A 16104-nucleotide genomic window follows, 5' to 3' on the forward strand; every position below is an offset into this window, starting at 1 on the left:
TATAAATCTAGTACTAATATTATTCGTACAGATAAATCATTATTATCATCAAGAGTCATAAACGTTACAGATAAATAACTCCAGTAAAATATGTTGATAACTTATAAAAAAAATCCTACAATATATAAACGTCAGAATGTTTAGACGAATATAAAAAAAACTGTTAAACTAATTGTCTAGCTAGGTTTGTTTTACAATTAGTTTAACAGTTTTTCTATTTGTTTTAAATTCTCTATACAAATTATAAGTTTTCGTATTTTAGACTGTATTGATTGAATATTTTTCTAATTGCAGAGGAGGATTACGACGCGTTTTGTTTGGCGTACATGTTCACGTACAGGGATTTCGAGATGGGAACTTTAGGGTTAGCTTGGACTGGGGACCTCAAGAATGCTGGCGGCGTCTGTGAGAAGAATGGAGTAAGTAATTAGTCATCTTTAATTGTAATTATAGGATAATAACATGTTTATTTGTTAGACAAATTAAAAATAACCCCGACTTTCATAGACTAGACAGACACGTAAAACTTATGACATCCCTCTTTTTGCGTCGGGGGTTAAAAAGAGTAAGTCTCATTATACAGCGAGTAAAATTTAATTAGTTTTATTTAATTATATTTTTCTTGTAAGTATAATTTCATTAAGTTAACAAATTAACAAAATTTTATGTTGTGAAAAAAATTACATACTTAATATAACTCTAGAAACTAGCAATTATAAACGACTTTCGAAAGAATCTCACTCATTAGCTGCTACCTATTAGCATATCGTTACCGCACCCTGTCATGGTTTTCCCTAGAGACAAAAAGCTCTTCTCTTAAAAAAGTGCGTAAAAAATACAGTCACGGTCGGGTACGCGCGTGTGACTTCCCCTAGTGTTACACGCGTCCATAGGCTGCGGTGAACACGCTCTGTCAGGAAGGCCACATGCCTATAAAGTCACATTATATCAGATTCTTAAAAAAAATAAAAACTTCTGTACTATTTTGTTAAATGTATCTATATATATCATGATTGACGAAAATTGGTTACATAATAAGACTTGTAAGAAAAAACAGAGTTTGGACAGTTTCAAAATCTAAAAGATGTTTACTTGCTCCAGCACTACCGCGGCAGTATGAAGTCTCTAAACACGGGGATCGTGACGCTCCTCAACTACGGCAAACACGTTCCTCCCGCGGTGTCGCATGTCACTCTTGCGCATGAGATTGGTCACAATTTTGGATCCCCGGTAAGCTATTATGTTGATTTTCCGAGCGAGAACCGAGCAAGAAAAATTATGGAAATATTACTTTGACGACTATACCTTCCTACCTACCTAGGCACGTAGCATCGGCGTAGGACTAAGGGGCAGATAGACCTGCCAACATAATTTTGTATATCATTTTGATTCATGTTCGTTTGCGAAGACCACCACTTGCCCGCGGGGAAACCTGCACACTGGTACCTAGTTTGTTCATCTATTAGCAGTAGTTCGATTGTTAGTCCGGTTGACCGGACTAGACTTTTCGATAGCAGTAGTTATTTTGTTTAGTTCACAGATGTATATGTATATGCGATGACTGCCACTAAATTGTGGTATTCGTAAAAAAGTACCAGTGCTATTGGCACTCGATATTAGATATATATAGAAAGACAAAACTGTTTTTACGGCAAGCGCATGAAGAAACCACGTTAAACGTAACGTCTTCGGAAAATGTACCTAATATAATACCTTCCTTCATCTTCGTTTAGCACGATCCCGAGCGCTGCACGCCGTTCGGTGAAGACGGGAACTACATAATGTTCGCTCGCGCCACCAGCGGCGACCGCAAGAACAACAACAAATTCTCTCCTTGCTCCCTGCAGGCCATCGACCCCGTGTTGAACAACAAGGCCAGGTCGCTCAAAGGCTGCTTCACAGGTGAGACTTTTTTGTTCAATATTTGTCCGGTTTATAGAATAAGGGGAACATTTATTTTTCCAGTATGAAATTCTATGTCATTCTCCGTAGGTACTTTAAACTACATGTTTGCAAAATTTCAAAATTAGTTGAGTAGGTACTTAGATAAAGCGAGAAGAGGTAACAAACTTACTTTCGCATTTATATTATTAGTTAGGATTCGAGAAGCTAAATATCTAAATAAATCTGATATCACTCCTCAGAACATTTTCTGCCTTATGGATCTCATATCACTAAAAAAAACATACGCACATATTATATTTATACATACTCTTGAAAACTTAAGGAAACACTGATTCACCGTGTAGACCATCCAAAGAATCAGTTTCGACCAGTGGATTCGAATTGGAGTGAGTAATATAATCGACCAGTGGATTAAAACCAGAGTATAATCACGAATAATTTTCCAGAGCCGCAACCAGCGATCTGCGGGAACGGCGTGGTAGAAGAGGGAGAGGAATGTGACTGTGGCTGGGCGTCAGAATGTACGGACGTGTGCTGCCGACCGCAGGCCGCCAGACCCAATTACAAGCCCTGCACGCTCACCGAACACAGCGTCTGCAGCCCTAGTCAGGTCTTTATCTATTCCTACGACGCGTAACACGCGTGTCACGCTGGTGATTCTGTTTTGCCGCCATTTAAGGAAAAATACATGTAACATTGATCCTTTATACTAAAATGTATGATTATTTATGTACAGTTGGGGCCAGATAAACCTATAACTTAGGATACCTATCAGGTTTATGTGACCCGACCACTAATTCTTTGCCATCTATTAGCAGTAGTTCGGTTGTTAGTTGTAGTTTTTGACAACCTCGGTGGCGCAGTGGTAAGGTTCTTGCCACTGAACCGAGAGGTCCCGGGTTCGATCCCCGGTCGGGTCATGATGGAAAATGATCTTTTTCTGATTGGCCCGGGTCTTGGATGTTTATTTATATATGTATTTATTATAAAATATAGTATCGTTGAGTTAGTATCCCATAACACAAGTCTCGAACTTACTTTGGGACTAGCTCAATCTGTGTGATTTGTCCCAATATATTTATATTTTATTTATTATTATTATAGTTTTGGCTGGCAGTAGTTCGGTGGATAAAAATCACCGAACTTTTGAAACTCTCTAATTCTATTTTTAACTTAGGACTTACCAATACATCTGTATTGTCCATAATACATTTACAGTTATTTAAGATTTCTACTTTTACATACATTTCTCTCAACCTGGGTACGTTTTAAAACGTCTATGACTTCTATGACATTCGAATCGATAGTTCGATAGGATAGGATGATTACTAGTAAATTATTTGAGGAATAGGCTTACAGTCGAGTCAAATCTTACATTCAACGTCTGGAACTGTGCACTTTGAGCTAAATAGATTATATTTAAATGCCTTCACAGGGTCCATGTTGCACGGCGTCTTGCACACTCAAGTTCGGCGACAAATGTCGCTCAGATAACGGATGTCGCGATGCGGCGCACTGCGACGGCAAGCGCGCCGCTTGCCCCGCCAGCCGACACAAGCCCAACCGCACCAGGTGCGACAAGGAGCTCGTGTGTTACATGGGGGTAAGTATTTCGAGAGAGGCATTCCGTATATCAACTTGTACTCAGCTACAATGAATGGCTCACTGACATCACGTAAATACAATATATTAGCTACTTCGTAACAAAACTTCTATTTAAAAAATGCCCTACGTTCACTAAAATCCATCTTGAAGATCCACCGATGGATCTTTTTCCAATTTTATGTTCACTTTAATCCATGATTCAGGATTGCATAATATTGCACTAGTGCGAAGCCACAGTCGGTGGTCGGTCCACAGTCAGACGGTCGCTAGTCGGCAATTAATTAAAAGTAAGAAAAACTTGTCAAGACTTGGTTATTGACTATTTAAGTAAAAAAAATATTTCAACAATCATACACGTTAATTGTCCCTTTAATTCATCAGTTTTATTAATGACGCGATTTACTTTTTGTTCTCAATAAATTACATTAGAAAATATTGACTCAAAATTTTGACGTCATAAGATATCACTAACCTACAAGCTCTTTCTGAAGTTAGAAAAAGTATTAGTAAGAATTTGATTAGTTAGAAATGCCAATTTGTTTTCTTATTCCTAGGAGTGTACCGGTTCAATCTGCCTCGCGTACGGGCTCGAGTCCTGCCAATGCGCGCCGCGCAAGGACGACCCCCGCTCCGCTTGCGAACTCTGTTGCCGCAAGCACGACGGCCCGTGCCTGTCTTCGTTCCATTGGAATGCACCACCGTACGACGTGCCCGATATGTATGCCAAACCAGGCACGCCTTGTAATGATTACAATGGGTGAGTTACTTCGATAATATTTACATTGTGATTATACAAAAATGTCACCAAATACCCGGTAAGTAATTCATAGGTAAATAAAAAAATTTCAATTGTGTATAAATGAAAATTCACAAGATAGTATTAAATAAAAATAAATATGTTATGTAATAAATAATAGTGAGATATATTAAGCCTAAATTAAGTATTTGATTACAATTAGATAATTCCTCCACACAATAACAGCAGCCCATTATGCTCGCTAAAGTCTGAACTGTATGGCCTAATATGGCAACACATATTTTTAATATTTCAGATACTGCGACGTATTTCAGAAGTGTCGCGAGGTGGACCCCTCGGGGCCGCTGGCGACGCTTCGCAAGCTGCTCCTCTCAGACGAAAGTATTGCTGGCTTCAAACGCTGGGTGCTCCACCACTGGTACGCTGTGTTGCTGATCCTGCTCGCTGTCATTGCTGTCTTGGTGAGTGGATTTTAATATTTACAAGTTTATAAGGTAGCAAAAAAAAGAATATAATTGAAATGTTGCAATTTGCAATACGAGATATTAGATAGGTATAGCACTCGTCTAACCGACAACAATATTTAAATCATGTCTAAGTAATAAATGAATAATATCGCTTGTTTACTCCAGCGCTGTCGCCAAGCCTTAGACGTTGCGGTGGAAATGGAAGCTAAACAGTCTCGTTTTTAATCCACTTATAAGGTACCGGTGATCGAATGGAGTAGAAAATGCTAAGGAAATTATTATACCAAAGCTTACAAAAACAGCTCGATCTTTGCTAGTGGAAAAATATTAGCACTTCGGATTTTGTATATTTTGCTAGTAACTTTCTAGTAGCGCTAATTACAAAATTTCTTTGGGATAGTTTGAATTTTAGCGTCACTTGTTCGATATTTGAGTATATTTCATAGTACGGCGCTGGTTTGATTATTTACACTTTACACTCAAATAACACTTCAAAGCCTACTTGATTTAGGCGAAAATGTTTCAACGACATCACGCCTAAACGTTCCGATCAAGCAAATTAAATTAATCTACACAAAATTTTCGGCACAAATCACGTCGACATATGCTGAGCGGAGGCTTTTTGAACCGTTTTGGCTTTTTCGGTTATTTTTTTGTGTTTTAATTATAATTCAATCCATTTTTAAAGCAGACTTGATACCTGAAAATATTTTTATTATAACAGGATATAGATAGTGTATGAGATTTTTGTTTCTTCTCTCACCAATAAAGTAACCGTTACTAAACGCTATTTACAGAAGAGTGCCTGTAGATTTTATATATTTTTTATTACTAAGCAAGCAAACATCGCGGCCACCTGATGGGAAGTGGTCACCGCAGCTAATGGACGCCTGCAACACCAGGTCACCTTGCGTCGCGTGTTGTCGGTCCAGAATATAACTTTCCATGCCCTTTTAGAAGAACTCTGACTCAGATGTTGTAGTCTCTAGGAAAAAACATGGTATCCGAGCTCAATCCACAACCTGTAAATTTCTGTTTACACAAACAGAATTTCCGCGCAAACTTATGATTAGGAAATTGTAACGGTAATATCCTTTTCCAGGTCGCGAGCACCCGTTTCCTGGGCAGACACGGCAAGAAGCTCAAGTCTGTGACCATCATCCACTCCTCCACCACAGAAACCGTCCGATTACCTGATGCCCCGGACCAAGGGCTCATTGTACATACGGCTGTCAGGTAAATGACGCTAAAACTTCAGTGCCCGGCTTCATTATTAGTTTCTCTGGTTCTTCATTCCTGGTTTTGACATTGATATGCATCTACGTACGTCGCATCTCCATACAACATCTGCGTTGTCCGTTGACGGACGTCGATACAACGGAATACGACGGAGCAATCGGGCCGGGGCCTAGGCACGTAAGTGCATATTGCGACCATACTTACTTGTAATTATGGAGTAAGTAAGTTCAGAAGTTGTGTTCCACCTGTATGTGAAACGCAAGAGACACATCACATTAAATATTTTTTATCAACTCGAAAAAAAATCTATTACGAAAAGTTTATCATAATCTGCACTGACAGAAAAATTAAAAAGACCTTAGTTTCCAGATATCGGATACTTTTCTATACCGAGGTGTCCATTTTCAAAAGAGAATAACAGTTTTTTTTTCTAGGTCTAAACTTCCTCTGAAGAAGAAAGTGGCTCTCCGGACCAGGGCTTACCGTAATAAGAAGGACCTCAAAAAACAAGGCGATAAACCATCGCCGTCACACAACGCCAATAAAAAGAGGGTAAGTGTTAAATATAATCTATAAATTAAATATAATCCATAATTGAAAGTTGCTACGAGCAGAACCATAGTAAAACAATAACAAAAACAACTGCTATAAATAACACGTCCTTATTCCTTAGAAAAACATGATGGGTTCTTGGAAGCAAAATTATTCCATTACCATAAGCCAGAATTCTGGGAATTTTGTTTTCATTCTCGATGTATAGGGATTGTTGCTGGAACTAAATCTTATCAATTGATATTGAAACTGATTTCATAGAAATATATAACATGAATATATTTTATTCACAAATAAATAAAAACTTATCCTTCTTTATTTTCCAGAAGCCAAGCGCGCCGCCCAAACCTGAAGAAGGCCACAAAGTCACAAAAGAAAGCACAGCGATAGTTACAAACGCAGACGGAAAATCGCCGAAACACATCATACTGTCCAAACACAAGGGCAAGGTGAAAAAACGAAAACCGAAAGTAAAGAAAGAAACCATAGACTACAGTTCCATGCAGAAACATCCTTCCTCCCCCAATAAAGATACCGAAGCATTAACGAAAGTACAGAAATGGCTCCTAAGCTCGCCACAGCATGCAGCCATACCGAAATCAAAATCTATACCTCTAAGTCTAACAGAAAGGACGCATAGACAAATACAAAAGGGCACGAGAAAGACTAGACCGTCCAAGAGTGCAACTAACCTGCTGTCTGGCGAAAAAGCTAGACTGCAAGTCGTGTTCAAACCGCCCTTCCGATTCAGTGTCAAAATTTGTAAGAGTGATAAAACAAAAGTAGTGTTAGACAAGTCGTCCAAACCCGACGTGGACCGCAAGCGCCACGAGGCCACAACCGCCGCAGCAGACCTCCCCAAAGCCAATCCCTCCAAAGCCCCAAAACACTCCAACTCAACTAGACCTCTAGAAAATAACCCCATCGTGCCCAAAGTAGAGAAATCACAGAATCAAGAAAGCGGAGACCACGGGTACGTAAACCTGCCGCGAAGTGCCAGTGATTGTAAAGTAATTAAGAATTCCGATATGAAAACTAGAAATGGGCACAAAAAGAGCAATTCAGTAGGACATAGGAAGGAAACCACGGAAAGTCGCCAGAATCTCATCCCTCAGGAGGACTTAGATAACGCTCACGTGTACGAGAATATAATGATGTCCCAGGAGGCGCTCGTGCCCAGGAGCTGCAGCATGCCGCGCCGCCAGAGCGCGCTCGGCATCGCGCGCCAGCGCAGCTACGGCCAGCTGCCGCGCGCGCGCGCCCGCCACAGCGCCAGCAACGTCAGCAGGCGGACCGACAGCAACAGTGAACTCGAACACTTCTACAGCGTCATAGAATCCTTGCGGAAAAACAACACCAAGAACGACACGTGTGACACTAACACCAGCAGTTCTTCTGGAAGTAGCCGTCACGAGGCAATTCTGTCGAAAGGCGGCTCCATGTCGCGGCCGCTGAGTCAAGGCAGGGACCGCCAGAACAGTCTAGTCGATAAACCGCGGTCGAGTCCCGTCGACGCAATTCACAAGCTGAAACGGCAGTCGAGTGAGATAGGGTTGGATAAGACGCAGCAGTATGACGTGCGGGGCTTCCAGTTGGTAGTGGGGAAGGATAAGTTGAAGCGACAGTTGAGCGACAACGAGTTATGTAAGTCGCGAGTCCACATGGCCATGCCGATGTCGGCGGGGGCGGAGCCGCGGCAGCCATTCTGCTGGAACAAGCGCGCCAGCTTGGACTGCGAGGCGTCATTGCCCGCCGCGACGCGGCTCTCATCACGACCAAGCAAGAAGCGGCCCACATACACATTTGGCGAACTCAAGAACACCGTCCCGAATGCCACGGAGCAGACTTAGTCGACGACCTCCACGTGTCCCCTGAGGAATTCCTCAATATCATCGACAACTGATATTCCGTCTGCGCCCTGCGCCGAGCGGTCCTCATCAGTAATATGAACAAGAGATTATGTGTATTATAGTTATACTGTAACGACTCGGCTGATGTAAATATTGTAATTTGCTTTTAATATTAGAATTATCGAACTGCCACTGAAACAGATCATCGCCCAGATTGCCTATATTTTTCAGTATTAAATTAATTTATACTTTTTTTATTTGCTTTTGTATTTCATACGTTTTTACGTGTAAAAATTATGGCCAAGTGTACCTGTTCCGAGCACTTATGAACTTGATCTGATGACTGCAAGGCTGAGTCGGCCAGTGCTGTACATTTCGTCTGACGATGATCTAGTTTCACTGATCGATCTCTATGAATAAATCTCTATTTTTTCTACATGCTATGTATTGTACAAATTTACTCATACCTGTGTAAAGTGTTCATATGATATTATGTTAATACTTTACGTGACTTCTATAAATTCCATTAGCTGTATAAATAAGTAGTACGTTCAATATTTACTTTTGTATCCTCGAATTATTTTATTTAGATAGTCGTCAATTAATGTGTCAATCTGTTGTACTGATAATTCAATTTTGACACCAAACTAATAAATTTTAGGCAAATAAGATGTATGTATAATGATTTGACATGGGATTCCTATTATTTATTTTTTTTAAGTTCCAATCATGGAATTAGTAGGTACTCCGTACATGAAGTACTTACTAAATCCATGGTTCCAGTGCCAGTACTTCGTAATACGTAACTACAATTTACGGGTCAAGTCAAATATCAAGATTGATCTTTTTTCTTAAACTATCTACTTACTTACGTACCCTTTAGATAAAATTCGTAAATAATTTGCTTTTATTTACCGTATGTAATAATCGGAATCCTATGTGAAGCTAATGATATCCAAAACAATAAATAAAACGAAAATAAACTGTCATATAAATATTTTTCTATAAATATTGGATTTAACACAAACTAACACACAATGTAGTATTGTAGTCAGTATATAATTTATACTCGAAGTGGGGCTGTTTTTTTATTTTTTAAGTTCTGCAATATCTGGGATGGAATTAATTATTCAATCTATTAGTATGACAATATCGTAGTAAGTACATTATAATATGATATCTAAATATTGTAAATGTTAATACGCTGTCTAGGTGTTAGGTACAAAAAATGTTGTATTATGTTCCCGCCTATATTTTGTCTTTCTGATAAGATTTTCTTTTACAAATCCAAAGAAAGTTTAAATCAAAACTACATTTTTTTACGAAATCTCGTAATATACATAGTTGAGTGCTATATATAGCATTTGCAAAATATTTCTATCTCAGATATAATCGGAATGTGTTCCAGTAATTTTGTGAATATAGCGAGGTTGTCGCGAAAGCTTGCGGCTGTGGCACAGCGTTTATGAGCTTCGTCGTAGGAAGTTAAGGGTAAAACATAAAAGCTAATGTATAAAACTGATTTCTATTACGATACTAAAAGTATTGGAGGTGTTACAAATTTGTATTGAAGTTATAAATCTTCTAGACGGCCAATTATTGCAATTATTTGGAGCATACTATGTATGATTATATAAATTTATTCTAGTTGTCATCTCGCTATTATTATTTGGACGTAGCTCTATGTATTAGTAATCTTCCTTATAATATCGACTCAAATAATTACGTGTTAATTGTGAATTTCAAATATGTGTGATTAGATTCTATGGAACTATCTAATGGTTTTGTAGTTTGTGAACCTAATAATTATTATTATATTAGTAGTGTTTCCAGATTGTATAAATATGATATAGTGTTCTCTAAAGGTTCTTTATTCAACCACATTAAAATCTTGATATTATCTGATAAAATCTGACCATGATCTCAACTGTATTTGTTCCAAGTGCCTTATGAACAAATCATTGCATTCCTAATAACATTCCAATCTGAAAAATGTTATTTTCTTTTAGCTACATACTTTCTTTAATTTGAAACTTATACCTACTTGTCTGATGGTGATATTCACGATAACGTAAATAAATAAATTTTGTTACATTGTATTTCGGTACTTAATTAGTCTGTGATAGAATATGTTTTTACAGTCTATGTCTGTTGTACTCTTCTCATGATATTTAGTTTATTACTTCTTTTCACTGATGTAATATATTCATAAACGACGAATACAAATTTGTAATAAATTCATTTTCTAACATTTACTATTTTTTCTGCATTTTTTAAAGAATTAAAAGAATTAAACAATATCTAATGTTTTATTTCTAAAGCAGCAACCTCATCTCAGTCACATATACTTCTGTTTCAAATTTCATATCATTACACTATCAACACAGGCATACTGTGTGAGTGTTGTCTATTTTAATATTCCTTTTTTTTTATTAAGAAATTTACTTTCAGAGCCGGGTATTTTTTTCGTTTAGGTTGTTCTATGTTTCTATTGTTTTTATATCTGTGGTTCCTAGAACTTTTTTTTTTAAACTGAATTTGAGGTTTTCCCTTTTTTATTAAGCTTTATGGTAGGCTACGTGCCCAAATAAAAAATATTTGTGATTTCACTTTTATGATCATAGTTTCAATATTTTTTATTTTGTATCATTATATTATTCGAAATATTTAAAAAATAATTCTATGCACTATTTTCGATATTCATTTGTTAGCTATAATCTGTCTAAAATTGGAAGTCTGTCATTCGAGGCGGCTGATTACACAATTTATATGAATTACAAAATAAAAGTATTTAATATTTGGGATGGCCCCAATTCGTTACAGTCTTCATTATGAAGATTATTCTGAACATCTAATGTCTAGATTTGGCAAACTTTTGCAAATGCAATCGTTAGTAGACATGACACTTATGTGCAGCTCTCACACTTTGCGAGTTCATAAAGCTGTACTTGCTGCAAGTAGCGCCTACTTTCAGGTAAACATATACCTATATGAATTTATTAATTTATATTATTAAAATAGGTATATTGACAATGATCTTTAGAAATGCTTCGACAAACTATATTCTGGATACATAACATTTATTTACAGGAGGTACTGCAAAAACAAACCGGTGAACCTTTGATAATTTTGAAAATGAGATTCAGTGTGTTGAAATGTCTTGTAGAATTTATGTATTGCGGGAAAACGCAGTGTTTAGAAGAAAATCTTGACGAATTAGTTTCTGCCGCCCAATTTTTAAAAATCAAGGGATTATCCAAGGTCACTAAAGAGGGACTTGGTATCACGAGCCATGGTAAGTACCTACCTATACAAATTTAAAACTTATTCCCGCCTTTTTGTAAAAATACATTACTACAAGAACCGCTAAAAATACGTGTCTGTATGTTGTTGTTTTGTAATGGATTTAAATCCTAAAAGCAATTTTCAGACTAGATAGGTAAGTACCCAGAAGCCAAAAAATTTTATCAAGTGATTTCTACAAGTTTCGATAGATTCTTAATTTTTTTAAACCAATTATCCATTAAACTAATATTGTTACTTATTTGAAAAGCCAAACGAAAGTGGACGTACTGTTGGGGTTCCGTGTTAAAAATAAGACCTTTTCAGGAGACCTTCCCGTGTTCACGCCACCAGTTGTTATAAACAGACCACCGCAATCTTTCATCGATTTACATACACAGGTATTTTTTCTACTACATTTTATCTTCTATATTACCTATTTACTTACCTGTTGTTGCTGCCAGTAAAATTCATGACGTACCTATATGTTTTTGGTGCAAACACCATTGCTGCCCCGTATCTTTCCATGCGTTTAAAAATAGTTATAATACAAATCACGCAATGTACGTTCGCCGATAGCGAGGAGCTGCAAAGGGTGGCTGCATTAGAAAAATTGTGTGCATTTAAAACACTGAAAAAATATAGTATTTTTAAGTAAAGGTGGATCTTTGCATTACCTAATTTCAATTTTTAATAAGCATAATTAGGAAGGTCATCGCGTTGGTGAAAAACTGACCATGATTTCCTGACTTCATCTAAAAAATCTCCATAATTACATACATGCTGCATTGCTAGGGCATTCTGCTGAGTTGGAAATGTAGCACAACAATAATATAGTAGACTTGTGTGGAAATTTATTTATTTTTTCTGACTAAAGGATAGTGAAAGCAAGCAATCGCTCGCGCAGCCGCAATTGACGCCCGCTGCTAGCGCTAATCAGCCTGTGGATCCAATGGGCCGACCTAACAAGGTACCTATATAGAGATAGTTAATTTTTATTCACCATCATCAGCCATGTCCCCGCTACGGAATACTGGCCTTCATTGTGAATGAATAAGCAGTATGGACCATTATACGATTGGTGAGTTAGAGCTTTAACGACTTCAATTACGAAATAATAATTATTTAGTAACCCGTCCAATGACGTTCTTGAAATTTTTGGTATAAAGTACGGAGAAGAACATAGACTCATTTTACCATAAATTGAGTTCATCCCAGAACTGTTCCCGTGGGAAATTCACGCGAGCGGAGTTAGCGGTCAAGAGCTATAGCTACTTTTTATAAAAATGAAATGTTGGTCAATAGGACATGGTGGTGCGGATACCATTCGACATAGAAAATGGCGGCGGCGCGGGCGCAGGCGCGGACTATCCCGGGGGACTGCGCGCCATCAGGCCCAGAAGAGGGCGGCCTAGTGTGAAGGTAACTTTGTAGAAAATGATCACTTACCTTGCATTTTTTTTCAATCCTATTATTAAAATGAAATCACCGTTGTATAAAATTATTAAATTATCAATTTAAGTTTACGCCACGCATAACATACATAGTTACAAATATTAAAGCGACTCACATTTATGTGGATTTTCCCTAGAATAGATATCTTCGTATCGTCCCGTGGCAATAGGCAACAACTGCATTTCCAAGGCAAGTTGTGTAAATCTTCAATATCATAACATTTTTTTTCACGATGACACCGGGCTTCGCGGATTCACAATTCCGAATGCAACTGGGTAACGCACGAAGACGAGACAGAGAGAGGATGAATCCCTTTTCGTGTCGCATTTCCAGAGATCGGGGTCGGGCTGGGACGGCACGGGAGCCCTGGGGCGCGCCGCGGAGCGCGCGTTGCTGCGCCGCGAGCAGGACTCCCGCAAGGCCATACATCAGCTGAAGCACTTGCAGACCAGACATTTGCAGGTCACACATTGGATTCCTTATATTCGCTTCGTTTGTTCGAGTGTGTTATTGTTGACACTGTTGTCAGATTTTAATCAAATAATATACTTAATAATAATTTATTCAAAGCATCTCATCTTTATCTTGTGTTTTTATTTTCTGGCATGATAGGGACTAAAACCGTAAAAATGAGTATCTTTCGGCGTTTGGATTCAGCAGTGGTAATTCAGTAAGTAGTATGAAATGCTAGTAGTTTCTAGCTGTAATAAATTATTACTTAATTTAAAATATTAGTAATTGTTTTCACTTTGACCAATACCTTAAAGCAATTTTAGGTATTAGATATTACTGTATTTAAAAAAAATCATATTAACCAGGAAATTTACGACATGTACGCGGTACATATTCCTATCAACACTACTCGAATTTTCATTTCATATGGTTCTACCTTATTTCTTACAGGACTACATGGATAGAGTCACCCTATCTCAAGCAGTGAACAGTATCTGCGGTCCCGAGACTTCAGGCACTCAGAACTATATGAATATTCCCAACGACCTCATGTACACAGACCAATCTGTCTCCTCCAACGTCCTCGACCCGACGGCATACAAAGATGCGATGGGGAATGAAACCACTTCCTCTAGCTACCCCAATCCAGCCACATCTTCCAACGACAACAACACCGGAATCAGCAGTGCTATGTCACAATATGTAAATGCTCTCAAAAGCGCTGGCCTACCCACTGATCTACCAATCCTTTTCGAATCCGGCGATGGATCCTACATCAACGTCAATGAACAAGTCCTACTCGACATGGTCCAAAGCAGCGAGATCCAATACGAAGTGATAGAACAACCGAATATCATTGAAAAGGTTGCAGACCCCAGCGAAATTAAGAGCATCGATGATTTATCGAAATCTATAGAACGAGGAGAAATGATGCTCGGTGGAAAGAATTACTCAAGCAATTACTCTAAAGATTCTACTCAGTTCACTCAAGAAGATGCAATCAATAGCTTGAATGCGATCTTACCAGACAATTTGGAATCTTTTGGTGAACAACAGAACTATGTGGTAATGGACTCGCGTCTACAAGAGAGTAATAATGCTTTGGATAATATAAATACACACGACTTGTCCTGCATCGACGGGGATATGCAATTCTTCACAAAGTCTATGAGCGATGACATTAAGAAATACTACGAAGATCAACAACTGACTGATTCTAGAGTGGCTGAGCAACTGTGCCCTACAAGTACTGCTCTAGATACCAACTTTAGCATTTCTCTATTGGACACAAAGAGTACTCTAAATACAAATCAATTTAACCCGTTAAATACAGATGATCTAAGAAGAAATGAAGATTGTTACGACTTCGGTTTGCAGCTTCCACAAAGCACAGATTTCAAAGAAGATGCGTTGGATTGCCTGATATCTCCGAAAAGGAATGATGATAACGCCGGTTATAATGCCTCACAACTTGACAAGACTGCTAAGGAGAGGGAAGAAATCATAAAAGACTTAATGAATATTGAAAACAGATTAAACATACAGAACGATACAAATGATAATGATGTAAGTAAATATAACGCAAACGCTAACGTAGAAGACTTCAGTGCAGCGATGGAATTTAGTAACAACGACAATATGTGTAGTGAGAAAAGGAAAACCGAAATAGAGATAAATTCTAATAGCTTACAATGGGATAATATGGGCATTAGTGATAAGGAAAATGAGAATACCGAGAATGATAATACTGTAGACAAGGAAACTAATAATAATCATCATGAAGAGGACAATGCAGAACCGAGATTTGAAGATCCTGTGATAGATTTGACAGAACCGATTAAAGTAAAAGATCAATGGGGAGAAATTCTTAACGAAAATGAAACTATTAACAATGAAAATGAACAACTTGAAACGAATGATAACATCAGTACAACTTTAGAAGAAGACATCCCTTACGCTGTAGGATTGCTTCCTCTGAAACAAATCGCACCAACAGAAACCAGTAGTTTGCTAAAAAGAAAAAGCTCTATCGATATGGAGGTGTTCGACAAAATTGATGCTAAATGTTTAAAACGTAAGGTGAAATATAAGAACATGTGAATTAATTTGTTTTGATAGGTATAATAATAAAGAATGTTACTTACGGTATAATAAATAATTAAAGATTTATTTGATTACAAATCGTTGTTTTAATATTATAAAGAATATACAACCCTATCCGGAACACCGGGACTACGGGTAAACATGGTGTGAATGATGTGAGTCTAGACGTCAGTCGATGGAGTCACGTCTACACTCTGGTCCCGTGTACAGGTCCAGGAGTATTACCCATGAACCCATAGTATTAGGGATTCCCTGTAATTCTAATTTCATGTAGATCCGATCAAGAATTCTTGTAATTTCTCAAGGTACGAAATTTAAGTTGGGCGCATGAAAGTTAGCGTTTCCAAGTTTCCAAAATTTTTACGCACGACGAATGTAATTTTTTTCTAGCTGTGAACATAACAACAATATGTTCTACAATAGTACATAGTTATTA

General features: G+C 37.9%; 2 protein-coding genes across 2 annotated transcripts in view; both read left to right on the top strand.

Moving 5' to 3' along the window:
- LOC128671140 (uncharacterized) overlaps window positions 1–10675 on the top strand; it is a 143200-nt gene extending 132525 nt beyond the window's left edge. The window contains 11 exon segments of the mRNA XM_053747368.1: window positions 295–419; window positions 1102–1230; window positions 1734–1902; window positions 2352–2515; window positions 3341–3508; window positions 4065–4267; window positions 4563–4728; window positions 5837–5970; window positions 6408–6525; window positions 6852–8372; window positions 8375–10675. Of these exon segments, the coding sequence (XP_053603343.1) occupies window positions 295–419; window positions 1102–1230; window positions 1734–1902; window positions 2352–2515; window positions 3341–3508; window positions 4065–4267; window positions 4563–4728; window positions 5837–5970; window positions 6408–6525; window positions 6852–8372; window positions 8375–8428 (2951 nt within the window). The 3' untranslated portion in view covers window positions 8429–10675.
- A 411-nt stretch (window positions 10676–11086) lies between these two features.
- On the top strand, window positions 11087–15705 carry LOC128671216 (uncharacterized). The gene is made up of 7 exons (XM_053747530.1): window positions 11087–11349; window positions 11466–11670; window positions 11985–12058; window positions 12535–12627; window positions 12963–13079; window positions 13446–13574; window positions 14016–15705. The coding sequence occupies exons 1-7, from the start codon at window positions 11179–11181 to the stop codon at window positions 15663–15665; spliced, it is 2439 nt and encodes an 812-aa protein (XP_053603505.1). The 5' UTR covers window positions 11087–11178; the 3' UTR covers window positions 15666–15705.
- Window positions 15706–16104: the final 399 nt, after the last annotated feature.

This window comes from Plodia interpunctella, chromosome 7 (assembly GCF_027563975.2).
Source record: "Plodia interpunctella isolate USDA-ARS_2022_Savannah chromosome 7, ilPloInte3.2, whole genome shotgun sequence".
In the NCBI taxonomy this organism is placed as follows: domain Eukaryota; kingdom Metazoa; phylum Arthropoda; class Insecta; order Lepidoptera; family Pyralidae; genus Plodia; species Plodia interpunctella.